Source organism: Canis aureus, chromosome 18 (genome assembly GCF_053574225.1).
Source record: "Canis aureus isolate CA01 chromosome 18, VMU_Caureus_v.1.0, whole genome shotgun sequence".
In the NCBI taxonomy this organism is placed as follows: domain Eukaryota; kingdom Metazoa; phylum Chordata; class Mammalia; order Carnivora; family Canidae; genus Canis; species Canis aureus.
Window position 1 is genome coordinate 57,714,442 of NC_135628.1, and position 18,720 is coordinate 57,733,161.

Here is an 18,720-nt window from a genome sequence, read left to right on the forward strand (position 1 = left end):
ATGATCTTTGGTTGTTTATAACAACCTGGCATATTTTCTAAGCCCTTGGCCTGGTAGCTTGAGGTATAATATGGCAGGGCTGGAGCAGTGGTTATGTTGCATCGAGCCTCTCCATTTGTGACTACTAGGACATTGTATACTCTGAAACTATTGTAAGATCAGTGGTGCAACAATCCTCAGGGATAGATATCCTTTGGTCATTTAAGTTTGTGGAGAATTTGAAGAGAGAAACTCTTCCAGATTGGTGTATAAGCTCATGCAAGGTGGTACTAACCGTCTCCTCTTTTCCCCCCACTGATCTGCGCTGGCCCTTCAGGCCTGGGTCACCTGATCTCCTGCATCCTCATTAATGGTGCCCAGTACTTCAGGCGCATCAGTGAGTCCGGCATCAAGAAGATGTGTAGGAACATCTTTGTCCTTCAGCAGAATCTGACCAACATCACCATGTCGCGGGAGGCCGACCTGGACTTTGCAAGGTAGGAGGAAAGATTGGGCTCAGTCCCTCATACCAAAGCCAAGATCCCATTGCCTATAAAAATTACTTGGAAAGGGCAGCCCCGGTGGCACAGCGGTTTAGCGCCGCCTGCAGCCCGGGGTTTGATCCTAGGGACCCTGGATCGAGTCCCATGTCGGGCTCCCTGCATGGAGCCTGCTTCTCCCTCTGCCTGTGCCTCTGCCCCTCTCTTTGTGTGTGTCTCTATCTATGAATAAATAAATAAAATCTTTAAAAAAAATTACTTGGAAAAATAGATTCTTGGTACTTATAAAGTTAGTTTAAAAAAAAAAATGAACCAGTGAGATGTTCTTGAGTCTTAAAGAAGATAATTTTATACAATTATTTTTATTTTAATTTTTTGAATTTTAAATTTTTTTAAAGATTTTATTTACTCACAAGAGACACAGAGAGAGAGGTAGAGACCTAGGCAGAGGGAGAAGTAGGATCCCTGTGGGAGCCCGATGTGGGACCTGATCCCAGCACCCCGGGATCACAACCTGAGCCAAAGGCAGATGCTCAGCCACTGAGCCACCCAGGCGTCCCTCTGTACAATTCTATTGGATGTTTAACCTCCCTGGGGCAGAGTTTTTCCTGTTCTCTAACCTAAGTTCCTCTTACTACAAAACTTCAGTACTTTCTTATAAAAGCAATATTTGCTCATTGCCTAAGATATGTAACATAAAATACAAAAAAATAAATAAATAAATGTTACTTATAAGCCTTTCATCTAGAGACTGTGACAGTCGGTACAATTTCTCCTGGCTCTGTGCCTGTGCCATGGATACAGGTGAATTATCATACTATGCATGCATATAATTTCTCTTTGTACAAAATTGGAACTAGGTTAATGTAATTTTATATTTGTTTAATTGTATTTTCCCATATCAGTAATATTCTTTGAAAACATTATTTTTCCCAAAGCCACTAATAGTCTTGAAAGTACAGTTGATCCTTTAACAACATGGGTTTGAACTGTGCAGGTCCACTTATATGCAGATTTTTTTTGTACATTACTATTAATGTATTTTCTCTTCCTTATCTTCTTAATAACATTTTCTTTCCTCTAGCTTACTTTGTTGTGAGAATACAGTATATAATACATATAACATACAAAATATGGGTTAACACTGTTCATGGGGCACCTGGATGGCTCAGTTGGTCAAGCTTCTGTCTGGTCAAGTCATGGTCTCGGGGTCCTGGAATCGAGTCCCGCATCAGGCTCCCTGCTTAGCAGGGAGCCAGCTTCTTCCTCTGCCTCTACTCATGTTCTCTCTCTTTCTCATCTCTCATATCATCTCTTTCTCTCTCTCTCTCTCTCAAATAAATAAATAAATAATTTAGAAATCAATGGTCTATGTTATTGGTAAGGCATCTATCTGGTCAACATCTATCTGGTCAACTTAACTATTAGTAGTTAAGTTTTGGGAGAGTCAAAAGTTATACACAGATTTATGATTCATGAGAATCACCCCTACCCCTACCTTGCCACGTGGTTCAAGGGTCCACTGTATTACTTTTGATACCTGAACAAATATTCCACGATATAAATTAGCCATTATTTAATCATTTGCACACTTGTAAACATTAGGATTTTTTCCCTCATAAATAACATGTGTAAAATGTATGTTTATAGGAGTCTTTTCCTCATCTCTTTTCTCTTTCCCATTTGAAACCCTTCTTCTCTTCTTGTTTTCATTGTGGGGACAGTGGTTACTCATCGTGAACCATGCTCACCCTTCATGTCCTTGAAGGCTCTTCTTTCAAACAGCACTCTTACTTTCCCTGTCCGGGGTTTGCTGATCTCAATTTTTAATGCTTCTTTATAATACACTTTTCCAATTTGAGAGGTTGTTTTATCCTCTCTTCATGTGGTCTCAACACTATTTATACTTTACTTAAATCATCAGACCTTTGGTACTTTGAGGAAAGCAAAAACAGTTTTGAAGAGGATCGATGATGATTATGGTATCCTAGTGCTTTATTCCTGTTTGTACCTTGGTGAATTATTTTGTAAACCCCTTAATGGCTAGGAAGTCATTCGTTTTCAATAGTCTAGAATTCTCCTGCCCAACATTTGCACTCTCATATCATTCCATTCGATTTTTTGATTCCTCAAGAAGTTCCAGAAAATTTGAAACCATTTTAAGACATTTCAGGAAATGATGAAATATTGCATTACTTTGACAGTTATCAAGATCTATATGCTAGGGTCTTTGTTTTGAAAGAAGATAACCATAGATCTTCCTTTTTTAACTTTTCTTCTCCAATCTAGCCCTCCATTTGTTCCATGGCTACCCTGTTCCTCTGCTTCTCTGTCCTTCTTCCCAGTCTTGTTCTTCCTTTGTGTGGGTATATGGGTGGGTGTGTTCATTAAATTCCCTACTTTAGGCTAAATTTGGTAGAAGGCCTTCTTTGCACAGATTAAGGAAACCAGGTGTGACTCAATACTGCATTTATTTGGTTGCTCTTATGGGGAATGATCTCATTATTGAATTAGTCTATTCATAATAACATTGACAAGGGGAAGTTAAGAACATGGAGGCCCGAGGGATACAGAAGAGCATTACTAATTCTCTGAGGAATATAATTCTTAAATTCAATCATCCTTTTTTAAATGATTTTTTTTATTTAGCTGAAATAAGTAAATTAACGGTTTTTGGCAGACAGTATGGGGCCTGAACATGTACTAAAAAAAACAGCATCTGAATAATGAAATACTGACTGGGCGGTCTTGAGGTTGGCATCAGCGGGCTGTGTGCCAGCAGTGTTTCTTCAGGAATTGAATGGCAACTGAGCCGTGCCTCTTATAGTTGGATTTGTGAATGATGTCCAAGGAAGTGGGTATGGGCTGAAATGTGACCCCTTTGGAGAGGTACTACAACTATTGCTCTTTACTCTTAATGGATTATGAAAGGAAATATAGGCAGCATAAATATGTAGCATTGGATGATGCTATCCTTCCAATCTTGGTTCAGAAGATCTCTCCTTTTTTTTTTTTTTTTTAAGATTTATATATTTATTTGAGAGAGAGAGCATGTGACACAGAAGGACAGAGGGAGAGAGAATCCCAAGCAGACTCCCCACTGAGTGGGCAGCCTGACATGGGGCTCGATCTCACAACCCTGAGATCATGACCTTAGCAGAAACCGAGAGTCAGGTACTTAACCAACTGCGCCACCCAGATGCCCCTGAGAAGACCTCTCCTTATTAGATTTGTATGTCCCAAGAGACCAAAACTCTTTCTGTCTGTTTACTTAGTGCCTGGGTCAGAGTAGGTGCTCATCGTGTATACTGGAGGAGTGGATAGGTATCCAACCAAGGCTTCTTTTGCTGTTGGTGAAAGGCTTGGATAATGACAAAGTTTAGTCTGTCTTTAATGCCCTGAAAAGTTCTTTAATTAGCTTACACGGGTCAGTTTTCTTACACGCCTCTAAAGAACAGCATCCTTCTAGAGCAGAAAGCACTTGACGAAAGGAACCATATATCCCTGCCATTCATTGTCTCTTTCTCCCTCATTTGCTGTTACTCCCCTACATACAAACACACATAGACACACTTTATAGCCTTATTTTTTTTCTGTTCCTGTTTTTGGTAGGGACGGGTTTCGTGAAATGGGTTCCATCAATTCCACTGAATTTGAAGCTGTGTAAAATAAATATAACAGCTATACCAAAATAGCCAGAAATAACAGACTGCAGCAGCGAGCCTCAGCGTTCCGTAAGCAGTGTCTAATCAAGCATGGACAGCATCTGTATTTCCAGCAAATCTCTATAGGAATGTTATCTTCAAACACAGTAATTAATCACTAGTTGCCATGTGTCATAAAACTTACTTAAAAAGTTGCAAGGCTCTTGTGGTTTTTCACCTCCAGAGCCTCCCTGGCCAGTGGAAAATTCAAACACCCTTTATGTAATAAAGAGGAATCTGGAGTGATTCCATTTCTGTTGATTCTTCTACTTGTAGCACTGCTGTCCATCCCTTTTTCTACACACCTTTACTCTCTCTCCAGTAGGAGGATAAATCCCGGGTAAGCAAAGGATCAGCAGAACCTGTATAATCACCAGAATTACAGAGAAACCCTGTCCCCTATGATAATGATCTCTGCTGTGGTTTTAACCCTTTTGACCCCAGAGTGCGTTTTCAGACTCAAGACAATACTTTGTCCTGGAAAAATGACTGCAGATTAACTAGAAAATGGAAGGGATTTATGAGTGTGCCTTTTTAGTTCCTTTCATCAGAAATCATCTTATCCTGAGCTGCCATGCACTTCTCCAGAACTGAGTCTCTGAAAGAACCCAGGAGTCCAGGCACTGTGTCACAGGAGAAGTCTGGCTGGGCACTGAATTTACATTATTGTAATTCAGGCAATTAAGACTAATAAATAAGCAAAATGTAAAGTATCTCAGATGATGATATATGCTATGGTGAAAAATGAGGCATGGAAAGGGGGAAGAGAGTATTCCAGGGTCTAATAAAGGTAACCCACAATTTTAGAGTGGTCACAGAAGCCCTTAATGATGTGTAACATTTGAGGAAAGACCTAAAGGAAAACTGGGAGCAAAGCCATGTGATTATCTCGGGGAAGAGCATATGAGGAAAAGACATGTAGGAGGAAAGAACCAAAGGGAGAAGTATGCTTGGCATTTAAAGAATAGCAGAAAGGCCAGAATGTATGGCTGAAGTGAATGAGCAAAGGAAAAAGTCAGAGATCGCGTCACAGGTTTATTCTAAGAAGCTGAGATCTTGAAGACTGTTGCAATAACATTGGCTTTCACTTCGAGTAAGGTAGGAAGCTATCAGATGGTTTGGAACAGAAGACCACCATAATGTAACTTACCCTGTGAAAGAAACCCTCCTGGCTGCTGTGTTGTAAATAGACATTTCGGGAGGGGAGGTTGCAGACAAGGGCAAAAGCAGAAGGAGCTGTCAGGAAACTACTGCAATAACCTGGGTGAAAGATGGTGGTGAATCAAACCAAGATGGTGGCAGTGCAGAAGATGAGAAGTGGTCAGATTAGGATATAGTTTAAAAGTTGAGCTGACAAGATTTGCTGAGGGATTGGAAGTCAGCCAGTGGCTGCAAGGTTTTTGTTCTGAGCAATTCAAAGGATGGAGTTTTGATTTACTGAACAGAAGATGAGCCAGACAACGGGAAAGACAGGCTGAGTTTGGGAGGTGGGAACAGGACAGCTAGGAAGGGGCTATCAAGAGTTTGGCTTTGGAAATACTGAGTTTAAAATGCACATCAGACAACCGAATAGAAATCATGGAGAGCTGAATATACAAATCTGAATTTGGGAAAGATGTCTGGGCTGGAAATAGGGTTTTGGGAATCATCAGCATATAGATGGGATTTAAAGCCGTAAGATGGAATGAGAGATGAGATCGTATTGAGAACACAAGCAGAGAAAAAAGGCCATCCAAGAACTGGGCCTTGGGTAGGCAGTCCACCATGGAGACGTTGGAGTGCTTAAGACAGACCAGCCAGGAACCTGAGAAGGGACAGGAAGATAGCAGGAGAGAGGTCTGTGTCCCAGAAGAAAATGTGTTAAGAGGAGAGTGTCTTCTTCTGTGTCAAGTGGTGCCAGTAGGTTAAATTAGCTTAGGACAGAGAATTGGGCCCTGATAAGAGGAGTGAAATGCTTTGGTTTGCACTCAAGCTTCTCTACGCCTACTACAGAAACAAGCTCTGGGAACAGGCTTCTCCCTCCTCACTTCTGTGGTAGGTTCTGATGCATTTATGGCAAACAAAAATGCAATTAGAGTATTTCTGGGCTGATGTATAGAAGACCAAATTAGAAACTTCTCTTTAATATTAGTCACTAAGAAAGCCCTGCTCCTCCTAGCATATATATTTATTATATGTTTCCCACAATGAAGAGGAGCTGTGATCTCTCTTAGGACACTGAGTGGTTTTATTTTTAATGGAGGTCAGTCTCTGCTCCTACATGCCCCACATCTCCCTTCTACAGCCCTAGACTCCCTTCCAACAACGCTCGTTTACCTTTGGAGTTGTTCTATATAAACTTACTTAACCAGCGAAGCCCTATATCCCCTGTGTATAATACACATACAGAGGAACATCATCACAGAAGCCAACAGAAAAATCACTGGTAAAGAAGCAACCATTTGGAATCTGAACCAAAGAAGAAATCAACCTTGCCTGAAATGCCTCCTCAGGACACAGATTTATATGGAGAAGTACAACACACCGTATTTGCTTAGCTCAATAAGAGATTGAATCAAGAAAATAAAGAGACAACTGAAAGAATGAGAGAAAATATTTGCATATCATATATCTGATAAGGGACTTGTATCCAGAATTCATAGAAATATCTGGCCAATACTGCTTGAAACTGTCAAGGTCATGAAAAACAAGGGCAATCTGAGAAAAATGTTTATAGCCAAAAGAAGACTAAGAAGGCATGACAGGATGCCTGAATGGCTCAGTTGGTTAAGCATCTGCCTTCAGCTCAGGTCATGACCTTTGGGTCCTAGGATTGAGCCCAATATCAGGCTCCCTGCTCATTGGGGAGTCTGCTTGTTCCTCTCTCTCTGCCCCTCCCCCTGCTCATGCTCTCTTACAAATAATTAATTAATTAATTAATTAATTAATTAATTAATTAATTAATTAAGAAGGCATGACAGCTACATGTAATGCAGTGTCCTGGATGGGATCCTGGAACAGAAAAAGAACATTATGTAAAAACTAAGAAAATGTCAATCAACTGTGGACTTCAGTTAAGAATCAATATTGATTCATTAGTTGTGATAAATATACTAATATAAGATGTTAATAATAGGGAGACTGGGTGTAAGTTATATGGGAAATCTTTGTGTTATCTTCTCGATTCTTCTGTAAGTCTAAAACTATTGGGAAAAACTACTAAAAAATATGCAAAGGATTTGTGTAGCCATTTCTCCAAAGAAGATATAGAGAAGGCTCATACACATATGAAAAGATGCTTGATATACACATGAAAAGATGTTATTAGGGAAATGCAAGTCAAAGCCACAATGAGGTAATCACTTTACACCCACCAATCAAAAAGACAGACAATCCAACCCCAGCAAGTATTGGAGTGGATGTGGAGAAACTCGAATCCTCATACATTGCTGGTAGGAATGTAAAAAGGCATAGCAGCTTTGGAAGACATTCATCAGGTCCTCAAAACGTAAAACTTACCATAGACTTGCCATATGACCCGACAGTGCCTCTTCTAGGTGTTACTCAAGAGAAATGAAAACATGCATCTACAAAACAATCTGTACGCAAATTGTCGTGACGGCCAAAAAGTGGAAGCAACCCAGATACCCATCAAGCACTAGATAAAATGTGATAAACCCACACAATGGGTATTTTCCATCTATCACAAGAAAAGTACTGATACATAATAACAAATGGATGAACCTTGAGAACATTGCATTAAATGAAAGAAGTTATAGAGAGACAGACAATAGAGTGGTGGCTACTTAGAGCTGGAGGGTTGGGAGAAAATGGGAACATGGGTTTCCTTTGGAGTAATGAAAATGTCCGAAAATAGATGGTGCTCATGGTTGCAGAACCCTATGAGTACACAAAGGATGTATAAAATGTACACTTTCAGTGAGTGAATTGTATCTCAATAAAGCTGGTTTTTTTTGTTTTGTTTTAAAAAAAGGTTTGAGGGATCCGTGGGTGGCTCAGCGGTTTAGTGCCTGCCTTTGGCCCAGGGTGTGATCCTGGAGTTCCGGGATCGAGTCCTGCATTGGGCTCCCTGCGTGGAGCCTGCTTCTCCCTGTGCTGCCTGTGCCTCTCTCTCTCTCTCTCTCTCTCTCTCTCTATCTCTATCTCTGTCTTTCATGAATAAATAAAATCTTAAAAGAAAAAAGAGGTTGAACTTTAAAGCTTAAAGCTTCCCATCACAGGAAATGAGTAGCCCATGTTTTCTGCTTACATTGATTGGGTGAGGTGGAGGAGGGAGAGTTGTTGGAAATATCTAACTTTTTGAGTTTCCCCAATCTATCAGGGAGGTAGAAGATCAAGGCAGAGTTTTTGGAGGAGGTGATGCTTGATATTAATCTTAAGCAGAGTTATCCAGCGGGGAAGGGAGAGCCATTTTGAACAGAAAAGGCAGTTCAGGGCGAGTGGAGCAGATGCTTGAGGAAGGAAGTAGTAGAGGATGAGGCAAGAGGAGAGCAGAGCTAGCCTCCGGTGAGCTCACCGCACTTGCCCCCTGCTCACAGGCCTCCTCTCGAAAGTTTGAAAACATGTCTCCCTCTCCCCCCCTGGACGCCCTGTTTTCCTTACTTACCCCGATGCATTCTTTTCTTAGCGCATATCACCATCTTACCTATTCTCCATTTACTTGTTCGTTCGCTCCTTACCTGTTTGTGGAAAGTAGAATGTGAGCTGCCTAAGACAAGGACTCTTGTTCACTTCTCTAGCCCTGGACCTGGCATTCCATAAATTCTTGGCAGGGAGGGGGGGAAGTTAAGGTGTTCAGACTCGATCCTGTAGGGTAAATGGATTCAGGGGAAGAGCGAGACGGTCAGGCCTGTATTCTAAGTAGATTCCTTGAGCCGCTAGGGGAGGAAGTGGAGAGAAGGACGATAAAACTGCAGGCCCGGCAAACCAAGTGGAAGGTGATTGGCAAGAGAGTAGGGCCTGAACGAGGTCGGTCTGGAGGGAGATGGAGGACACAGTTGAGAAGTGGGTGGAAGCTAAAATTGGTAGGATTTAGACAGTGATGGAACCATGAGAATAAAGAAAAAGGAATCAAGGTACCTTCTGACATAGGTAGCTAAGTGGGTCCTAGGAGTACCTTTCTATCTGCTAGATGGGCGGTTGCCCAATGCAGAAATCATTGAATAAAGCCAATAAGGTATTTTTAAAAAAAAATCAGCCTCCAGGAGGAGGGAGAGAGAGGTTTGATGGAGGTCACCAGTGGACGTGACAAATGTCGGCTGCCTATGACGATGTCTCACATGCAACTAGACACTTGAGCTAGAAGCTGGGGGTGGAAGGAGCTGTATTGAACAAACAGATGTGGGAAGTCATCAGCCTCAGATTATGGTGTGAAACCATCGAGGAAATGAGCACTGTAAACGGAGGACCATGCCCTGGGGAACACCAACGTGTTAGGACATGAGAAGGAAAAGGAGCCTCTGAAGAGGACAGGAAGGGGATGGTGTTGCAGCACAAAAGCAGAAAAGGACAGGCCATGAACGTGCTGCCTGCCCAGAAATGGTCCTTTCCCCATAAATTGATCTTCCCAGTAAATTAAAGCATCTTCCCATTTGAACCTCTCCAACTCCTCTCTGAGGCAAACTATTTAGGTGACAGAGTGAATGACAAAGCCAGCCTAGAAACTGAACGTGTATCAATTCAACCCCGTGCTTTATCCTTGACCTGTTGTGTCTAAGGCCCAGAATGATCCCTGGCATGGCCGAGAATATTGAATTCCTTCCCAGGCCGCTGTTGAGGCTGACTTCTTCCCACAAACCTCTTGGACAAGGAACAGCTCTTTGGTTTTCTGCAGCAAAGGTGTGGGTTTTCCCTTTTGGACTGACCAGGGTATAGGCTGACAGGAATTAGCAATGACATGCTGCCATCTACTGGAAACACCCACAGACATCCAGATGGATGCGTATCTGTGGTTCCCTAAATCCCCATCATTCACATGAATCAGCAGTGGATACTGCCTCTGAAGGAGGCTTTGGGGGTGGCCTGGCTGAAAATATGAAATGCCCTTACCTACTAGATAAAATGCTATTTGATTGCCAGAGAGCAATTCTGTTTCTGAACAGATACATATGCATATATTTTTCACGGTCTTTTCTCTGCTAATGTTTTTTCCCATCTTTAGTCTGTCCTTGGTCTTATCCACTTCTCCAATTCTGGGATAACCTATCCCTTTTCAAACCTCTACCTGTAAAACTCCAGATTTTTGACTCAAGATTATTTATCGTGGGGATTTTTGATTAATTTTATAGGAGAGATCGGTCTGCTACCAAAAATCTTTTAATAGTAGTGCCCCCTAAAAATTCTGTTATATTTCTGGAATTTAACAGTGGTACAAAGCTAGCCCTGACTTTCCTAGGGGCCAGAGTAAATTGGGAAATATGATGGAATAAATAGCTTTTGCTCCCTGGGAGAAGGAAATATACTCATTAATAAAATGTAATAATAAAACAAAAATTTGTATGGCTTGTTGCCTAAAAAAATTTTCTTTAAAATTTGTATAAGTAGATTTAAATATATTACATCTCCCAAATTAAACCTTCATTTGACTTTGCTACGCTATTTCTGACTATCCTTCTTTCTACTTGATCTACTTTTTTTGTGTTTATTACACTTATAGTAGGTTCCATACCTTCTAGCAATTAACTGATCTCTAATTAATTGTTTAATGAGGGCTCTTTATCCCCCAGAGACTACCCCCCAAAATGAGTATTTATAAAGCTCTCAAAAATAATGCCTGCCCGTATTGATGTTTGATTGGTCATATCTTATGTACGAGGTTTTAAGTGAGAGTTCTTTTGATTATGCTCAATTAATGTCACCATACCCTGTACATATATAATGTCTATATATAATTTAGGGTTCCTCAAGATTATTAGCAGATAGTTGTAGTCCTCCCTTTGTAGCACATGTGCTGGAATTGGAATGATTCAGAGATTAGCATAGATGACAGGCAGTATTATTTCCAATAAAGATCCCAGGGAATGGAAATCTGAAGTGACTTGCCCAAAATCTCTCATCCAGTTGTGCTATTTATATACCCTGCACTACCTTTGTAGTTGTCATGGTTAGGAAATTAAATTAATTCACCCAACGAGGCCATTTTTCTGCCAGGAAATGATTGTGCTAAAAAGACATGTACTGAAAAGATATGAAGCTTGTTCTTGACTCAAGCCCAAGAATGATCATTTACTGACTTTATTAGAATTCTTACTGAATAACTGGAAGCTGGAAGCTGACCTTTCTTGTTTTGTAAATGAAGATATGCTGTTTAATTTTGGTGCTTAAATGTAGGAAACAGGCACATTTGCTATAGCTATAAAAGCCAAGCTATGACCCCATACAAACCATACCAAGGCCAGACTTCTTCCCCCGCACCTTTCCCATTAGACAATTCTTATGACTAGTTACCGTAATTGTGTTTTGTTTTTGGTTTCTGGGTGGGTTTTTCTTTCCCCTCTGCTGCTCTGTAACAGCAATCTAAGATGTTTGTGAATATGATTTGCGTTTCAAAGTGTTTGATACATAAGAATTTACACATACGTTTCAGAGAGCATCCTTAGCTAAATATAGGAACAGTTACCAAGAAGTAAACATGTGCCTAGCCTTACAGACTTTAGACTTCACACCATTTTCAATGAAACAAGGATAGCTTCTAGAAAACAACCACCTTTACTGTAAACTACCCAGAGGCCTAAATTACTTTCTTGCAGTGCTGTTTTAAGACCCATTATTATTACTATTATATAATTAAACTCAGTACATGACATGAACCATAAGAAGTGCTTTACCTCTGCTGGTTCACTAAATCCTCCCTGAAACTCTCTATGTAACTATTATGACCTCATTTTCTAGATGAAAAAACTAAGGCTTAAAGAGGCTAAGCAAATTCTCAGTTTACATAATAATGATAAGAGTTAGGATTCAAACTTAGGTCAGTCCAACACCAAAGCCCATGTATGTTCTTAGCCATATGGAATCAGGGTTCTCATTTGGTAAATATTGGGTCTCTGTTTGCTTTAATTAAAATATTATCTCCTTTTACAATTAGCCTCCTAGCTCTCAAATGTTTTTTTTTTTTTCCTTTATTTTTTCTGGTTGTCTTTCCCACTTGATTTCCATCAAGCTCTGATCTCTGGCACTTTTAATTAGCTTTCATTAGCAGTGTCACTGCAGAGGGCTCTGCAGACCCCTCCTGCCCTGGAATGTGTGAGGTAGGGCTGGTTTTGCCCAGCCATCCGGTACTCACTCGGTAGTACCCTGCATTGTTGGTCTTCTGTACCTCTTCCAAGCAATTGTCCTGGAGCAATAACATTTGACATTCAAAAACACTCTCTTGTGGGGCGCCTGGGGGGCTCAGTTGGTTGTTAAGCATCTGACTCTTGATTTCAGCTCAGGTCACAATCTCCGGGTCGTGAGATGGAGCCCCACATCCCATCATGTTCCTTGCTCAGCGGGCAGTCCTCTTGAGATCTTTCCCTCTCTCCCCACACATGTGCTTGCAATCTCTCTCTCTCTCTCTCTCTCTCTCAAATAAGTAAATCTTAAAAAAAAAAAAAAAAAAAAGAAAGAAAAAGAATACTCTCTGAGAACCATACCATAAATTAGAACTAGCACATGATCATATCACAGGTAAACTCTATCATTGATCCCAGGCGCATACATGTGTATTCTTAAAACACCAAGCACAGTAACCAAGTGGTTCTCAAAGGCTAGATGGTATAAGAATTTGATATGGGACTTTTTTAAAAAATGGAATTCTTTGACTCCATCCCTAAAAATTCAGATCTAGAAGGTGGGTGGGGGGAAGGTAGGGAGCAAGAATCTAAGCTTACTTTACAAGTGCCCAGGAGACACCTGGGTGGCTTAGTGGTTGGGCGTCTGCCTTTGACTCAGGGTTTGATCCTGGGGTCCTGGGATGGAATCCCAGGTCAGGCTCCCTGCGTGGAGCCTGCTTCTCCCTCTGCCTATGTCTCTGTCTCTCCCTCTGTGTCTCTCATGAATAAATAAAATCTTTTTTAAAAATGAAAAAAACAAACAAGTGCCCAGACGAGCCTGATGCAGATGGTTCTTGGACGCTCTTAGAGAAATACTGGCCTACCCTCATGTCCTTTGAGTCTCACATTAGGCTGTTTCTCTCTCAGCCCCTTATTCTCCTTTAGTCCCCATAATCCTTCTTCCTCCCACTCTAGGCAGTGAAAGTAAAACCTGCCTGAAAGCCCTGTTCTGGATTTAGTGGAGTCATTAACATCACCCCTCAGGGCAGTCACCATAATCATGATGATGACAACGATGAGGACTGTGACAACAACAGTGAGGACTGTTTTGAGGCAGGGTCAAGCTGTGTTCTTGGAAGTTTTGGGATGAACTAACCAGTACTTGACTGATCTAGAAAGTGGCCAATAAACAGATTCAGTCCATGATTATGGTATAAACTTGGGCAAGTCCCTTCAGCTCTCTTAGCTGAAGTTTCCTTGTCTAAAAATAAGGCTCTGGAAACACCTGGGTGGCTCAGCCGGTTGAGCATCTGCCTTTGGCTTAGGTCATGATCCTGGGCTCCCTGCTTGGCGGGGAGTCTCTTTCCCCCTCTCCCTCTGCCTGCAGCTCTCCTTGCTTGTGCGCTCTCTTTCTCTCTCTGTACATCAAGTAAATAAATCTTAAAAATAAATAACTAAATAAATAAAAAATAAAAATAAGGCTCCAAGTAGAAGATCAACTGTAGATATGACTCACCCAGAGTTTGCACGAGGTAGAGCTAGAGATGGGGCTCAGAGGTCCAGAGCGCCACCTTGACTACCAGCTCTCAGATAAGACTATTACAGGAAGGTTTTTGAAAGGTAACAAATAAACTTCAATCTAATTCCATAAAGGTACCATAAAGATTTCTGAGATACACAGTACCTGCACTTTTAATATTTGGTGACTGAACGGACAAATGAACGCATTTGTGTATATGAATGAATGAAGGCATGAGTTGCAGAGGCCAGTTTCTTCCAGTCAAGCTTGCTGTTGTGGCATTTGCACACCACACCTCCTGGAGGGTAAGACAGACAGAAGCTGGCTACTGCTTTTGCCTGACCTATAAAGGTCCTATAAGGCTCTGAATGGTAATTCAAAAAATAAACATGTAGGTGCTCAAAAATATAAATGTCACATCTGCTGTAGCTCTTCATCTCCTTTGCCGCGCTGTGGTTTTCCGGTTGATGGAAAGGTTTTATTCAGATCAGCCATTTCACTTTTTCCTGGAGGCACTCTTAATCTTTGTGTTCTAACCTTTAAAGATCTAGGCTTCGGTTGCTGCCGTAATGATTTCCACTGCCTGGCATCTACATGTTTAAATTCTGCCAAAGAACTGCCCACCTCCTATTTTGGTCAATTGCAGATGGAGCCTAATGAGGAGCAAGAACAAATTGGGGGGGTAGGAGAGGCCAGCTCATGAGTGACCAACCCATCTTTCTCTCTCTCTCTCTCAATACCTGGGTCAGGGGAAGGAGTAGAGCCATGACCTCCCCTCTGCCACAGGCAGTTGCACCCCATCTCCTTCTCCTTGCAGCATTCTCTTCCACAAAGATTCTGATGAACATTTTGGGGGCGCTGAGGACCACCAAAGAGGGAGGGGAGAAGTTGGGGGCTTTTAGTGGCTGGAGCACTTTATTGACAACATTAAAGTCTTCGTGGATAGGTTCGGCCAGAAATTAATTACAGCCCAGTTCCCCCATTTCTCCCTTAGGTGACAGTCTTCTGTTGATGTGTGCTGCTGTGAAAGTAATAATAGGTTTCAAATGTTTGTGAAAAACAGAAAGTAATTACTTGCTGTGATAAATCAGTCATCTGAAGTTTCAGCTTCTCTCTGCTCCATGTACGTGGCAGTGGGTCTGTTTCTTTTGTTAACTTTAATTATATAGCATAGGAGCATTTTTATTTTTCAGTTTTCAGAAATTTTGCCTTTTTCTTTTCTTGGTTTCCTAGTTCTCCGGGGATGAAAGTATTGAAATGATAATGACACATAACTAACATTTGAACAAGGGAAGCATATGTCTGCCAGGGAGCTGATTGCCTTAGTTAAGTTTTGTAGCTATTGGCTATTAGCTATTTGCCAGTTTCTCTAATGAGCCTTAAATATTTACTGTTTGTGGTGCAGAAGGAAAGAATGTGCTCTCAGGCATTCTGAGGTTTCTTCTCACCAATAGCATATGTTTAAATTACGGGCCCCGAAGCCAAAGAGCCTCTAATAGCACTTTTCCCTTTTTTAAATTAAAAGAAAGAAAGGAAGGAAGAAAAATTTCCAATCAAATCTGCAGCTCCTTTCCTGGGGTCCTTTTTTTTTTTTTTTTTTTTTCATTAGGACCTGCATGGATCTGCTTGGATGATACTGACCCCTTTGTTAGCTCACCTGCAGAATAAGAGAGAAATATCCTTTTGACAGCTATCTTAAAAGAGATCCTTACCCAAGCAGATGGAGTAGTGAGGACCCTATGCTAGCCAGCATGATATATTATTACAGGTAGGTATCTTGCCGTTAGCCCCAAAGCTGGCTCACCCCTAAAAATGTGAACTATACATGCTCATATTTCCTTTTAACTCCTATAATATGAATATTAAGATTTTGTGTTCTAATGTCTTGTCCATTCCTGATCAGTGAGCTGTCATAAATCCTAACTTCAAAGGCTTGCTTAATCTCCTGGATCAAGCTGTCCCTTACTTAGAACAGTAAGTTTTTCCCTTTCCAATATTAATCTCTCTCTTCAATCTGTCATTTATATTTAGAATCAAATAGAAGGGCAGTAAGAGTGGAGTGTCTTATTATTTATCTCATTTATTAATTGGTTGTCTATTAGATAATTCTTCTGTATGGAAAATCATACTAACTGGGGACTTCTGAGCTTTTTCACTGCAGTGATAATTGGTGTTCGTGATGTTTGCCCCTGAGACTGGAAGATCCCATCCATCATCAAACAACACTACTGCATTTAGTATAGTTTTAGCACTATGTCATTATGTTTACTCTTTCTTTTAAAAACTGATGGCAATATGATATCTCAATTTAAGTCAGAATCTCTGATTACAACTATAACCCCTTATTTTCTTCCCATCCTGCACAGTGGAGTTTTTATACCGCTGTAATTCTGTCATAGTGTTTCAGTTTTCCACATAGAGGTAAGACAAGGTAGTAACAATAAATAGCTTTAATTTTTTTTATTCTACTGTTGTTAACATTATTACCAATAACCGCTATGTATTGAGCACATACTTTGTGCAAGGCACTCTACGTATGTGATGTACACACATTATCTTATTTAATCCTTATAATAACCTAGTGTGCTTAGGTATTAGCATTTTCATTCTACAAACGGGAAAATTGAGTCTGAAAGATTAAGTAACCCAGGGTCTACACAACTAGCAACTGACAGAACTATGATTCAAAGCCAGATCTATCTGCATTTTAGCTATTGTTCTATACAGCTCATGACAATGTAATGCATTAGTATTTCAAGAAGATATACCACAGCCTCAGTGATTTTTATAGACTCTATTAAATGGTGATGATAGGGTGTTCCTTGTTAAAAGGGCTTCAAGGAGGGGTAACAATTTTTTATCTTCCCTGCAAGAAATTGAAAGATGTTTTGTAGGTCTGCAGGAATAAACAAAAGGAGGCCAAAAAGATTATCAGAAAAGATTTTGGCACAGCATCTAATGCCTGTCTAGGAATGATCACAGTTATTGTTAGGCTCAACCGAAGCAGGAAGGGGTGTAGGGCCCCTGGGAACTTTTACACAGAGGTCTTAGAGAGTGTCCAGGTCAGGGAGGAAGGCTGGACCAGACAGCACAGGGAGAGGGCGGTCACTGCCAAGCATAAACCCTAATTCCCCAAGTATCAGAACACCTACATATGGTGGTAATACAATGACTAATGAAATGAAATTGCCCTTAAAGAGCGTTTAAGATACTACTGTGGTTTTTTAGTGAATTTTAAATATTCAGAAAGCAGGGGAAAGCAAGAAGATAGGTGTTTTTGTATGAATAGAAAACCCAGTCATTTTAAATATTTTACTTATTTATTTAGCGAGAGAGAGCAAAATTGGGAGGGGAGGAGCACAGGGAGAGAGAGACATGAGAATTCCAAGCAGGCACAGAGCCCAACTCAGGGCTCAATCTCACGACCCAAGCTGAAATCAAGAGTCAGATGCCCAACGGACTAAGCCATACTCAAGCACCCCAAACCTAGTCATTTTAAAAGAAAAATAAAAGGAGTGATTTATGATTGACATTTGTCATTGTTTGACCACTTAGCTTCCAAATCTCCTTCGGTGTGTAGAGAATTCCCCCACAACATGGCCTTGGAGGGAGACAGAGCCCATCCACCATCATAATAACACAATGTCGGGGCTTACTTCCTATATGGGGACCCAGCCTATAGCAGGCCAATCAGATGCACCTCCTCCAGATTAATCAAGGAGCTAGGGACTCCGAGTTCAGGGGTAATGGAGAATCATAGGAGATGGCATCAGCAGCGGTGGCACCTTCCAGTTACCTGGGGTAGTGGCAACAGAGTGGCCATGGCATAGCCAGCGAGCAAAACATGGTGTTCTGTGTTTAGCAGCAGTGGTGGTGTCTTCATGAGGCTGTCTGTGCAGAGTGATTCTAGGGTGATTCTGGTGTCATGATGTCAACTGCTGCCTTTGTTTATTCCTGCTCACTTCTCCAGTCTGATTCTCCTGTCCTCCTGGCTCCCCTATGAATTACCCAGTGTCCCTTCAATAAGTCCTTCTCTGCAACTTACAACCTTGATTATTATATACATACATGGTAAAACCTAGTGAATTGAGTAAGTTTTAGCCTTTAATTCTTTCCGTCCTCAACAAAGCTTGGTTTTACATTATTACTCATTACTATTAAAGTTTTCATTTCAACTTTAATTTGATTATTACTTATCAATATTGAAGTTTTTATATAAAGTTATGTCGTATCTCTTTATCTCAGCTAATTCTATAGTATACCTAAATATCCATCAAGAAATTTTAATATTTTGGGATCCCTGGGTGGCTCAGCGGTTTGGCGCCTGCCTTTGGCCCAGGGCTTGATCCTGGAGTCCCGGGATCGAGTCCCATGTCAGGCTCCCAGCATGGAGCCCGCTTCTCCCTCTGCCTGTGTCTCTGCCTCTCTCTCTGTGTCTGTCATGAATAAATAAATAAAATCTTTTTTAAAAAAAAAAGATTTAAAAAAAAAAGAAATTTTAATATTTTAAGGAGAAAGGAAAATCACCTGGTTTGCATGCCTTGAGGCTTGGCTCCCATAGCTGTGAAAACATAATTATCAGTTCTGTGCATATGTTTCCAGTATCTATTGCTGTTTAATGAATCATCCCCAAATTTAGTACCAATACAGCAACCATGACATTAGTTCTATTGATTTAGCAGATTGACTGGGGCTCACCCGTACAAGTCTGCTGGATTGTCTGGTGGTGTCTCACGTGGCCATAATATGATGGCAGCTGGACCTGA

At 40.9% G+C, this 18,720-nt stretch overlaps 1 protein-coding gene across 3 annotated transcripts in view; it reads left to right on the plus strand.

Annotated features, from left to right (window-relative positions):
* EXOC4 (exocyst complex component 4) overlaps positions 1–18,720 on the plus strand; it is a 747,424-nt gene that overhangs the window by 691,796 nt on the left and 36,908 nt on the right. For 2 of the 3 annotated variants that reach the window (XM_077857384.1, XM_077857385.1), the window contains exon 17: positions 317–476. In XM_077857384.1, the coding sequence (XP_077713510.1) occupies positions 317–476 (160 nt within the window). Of the gene's footprint in view, positions 1–316; positions 477–4,091; positions 4,231–18,720 lie in introns of those variants that run through there. The other variant, XM_077857386.1, reaches the window with a different exon arrangement.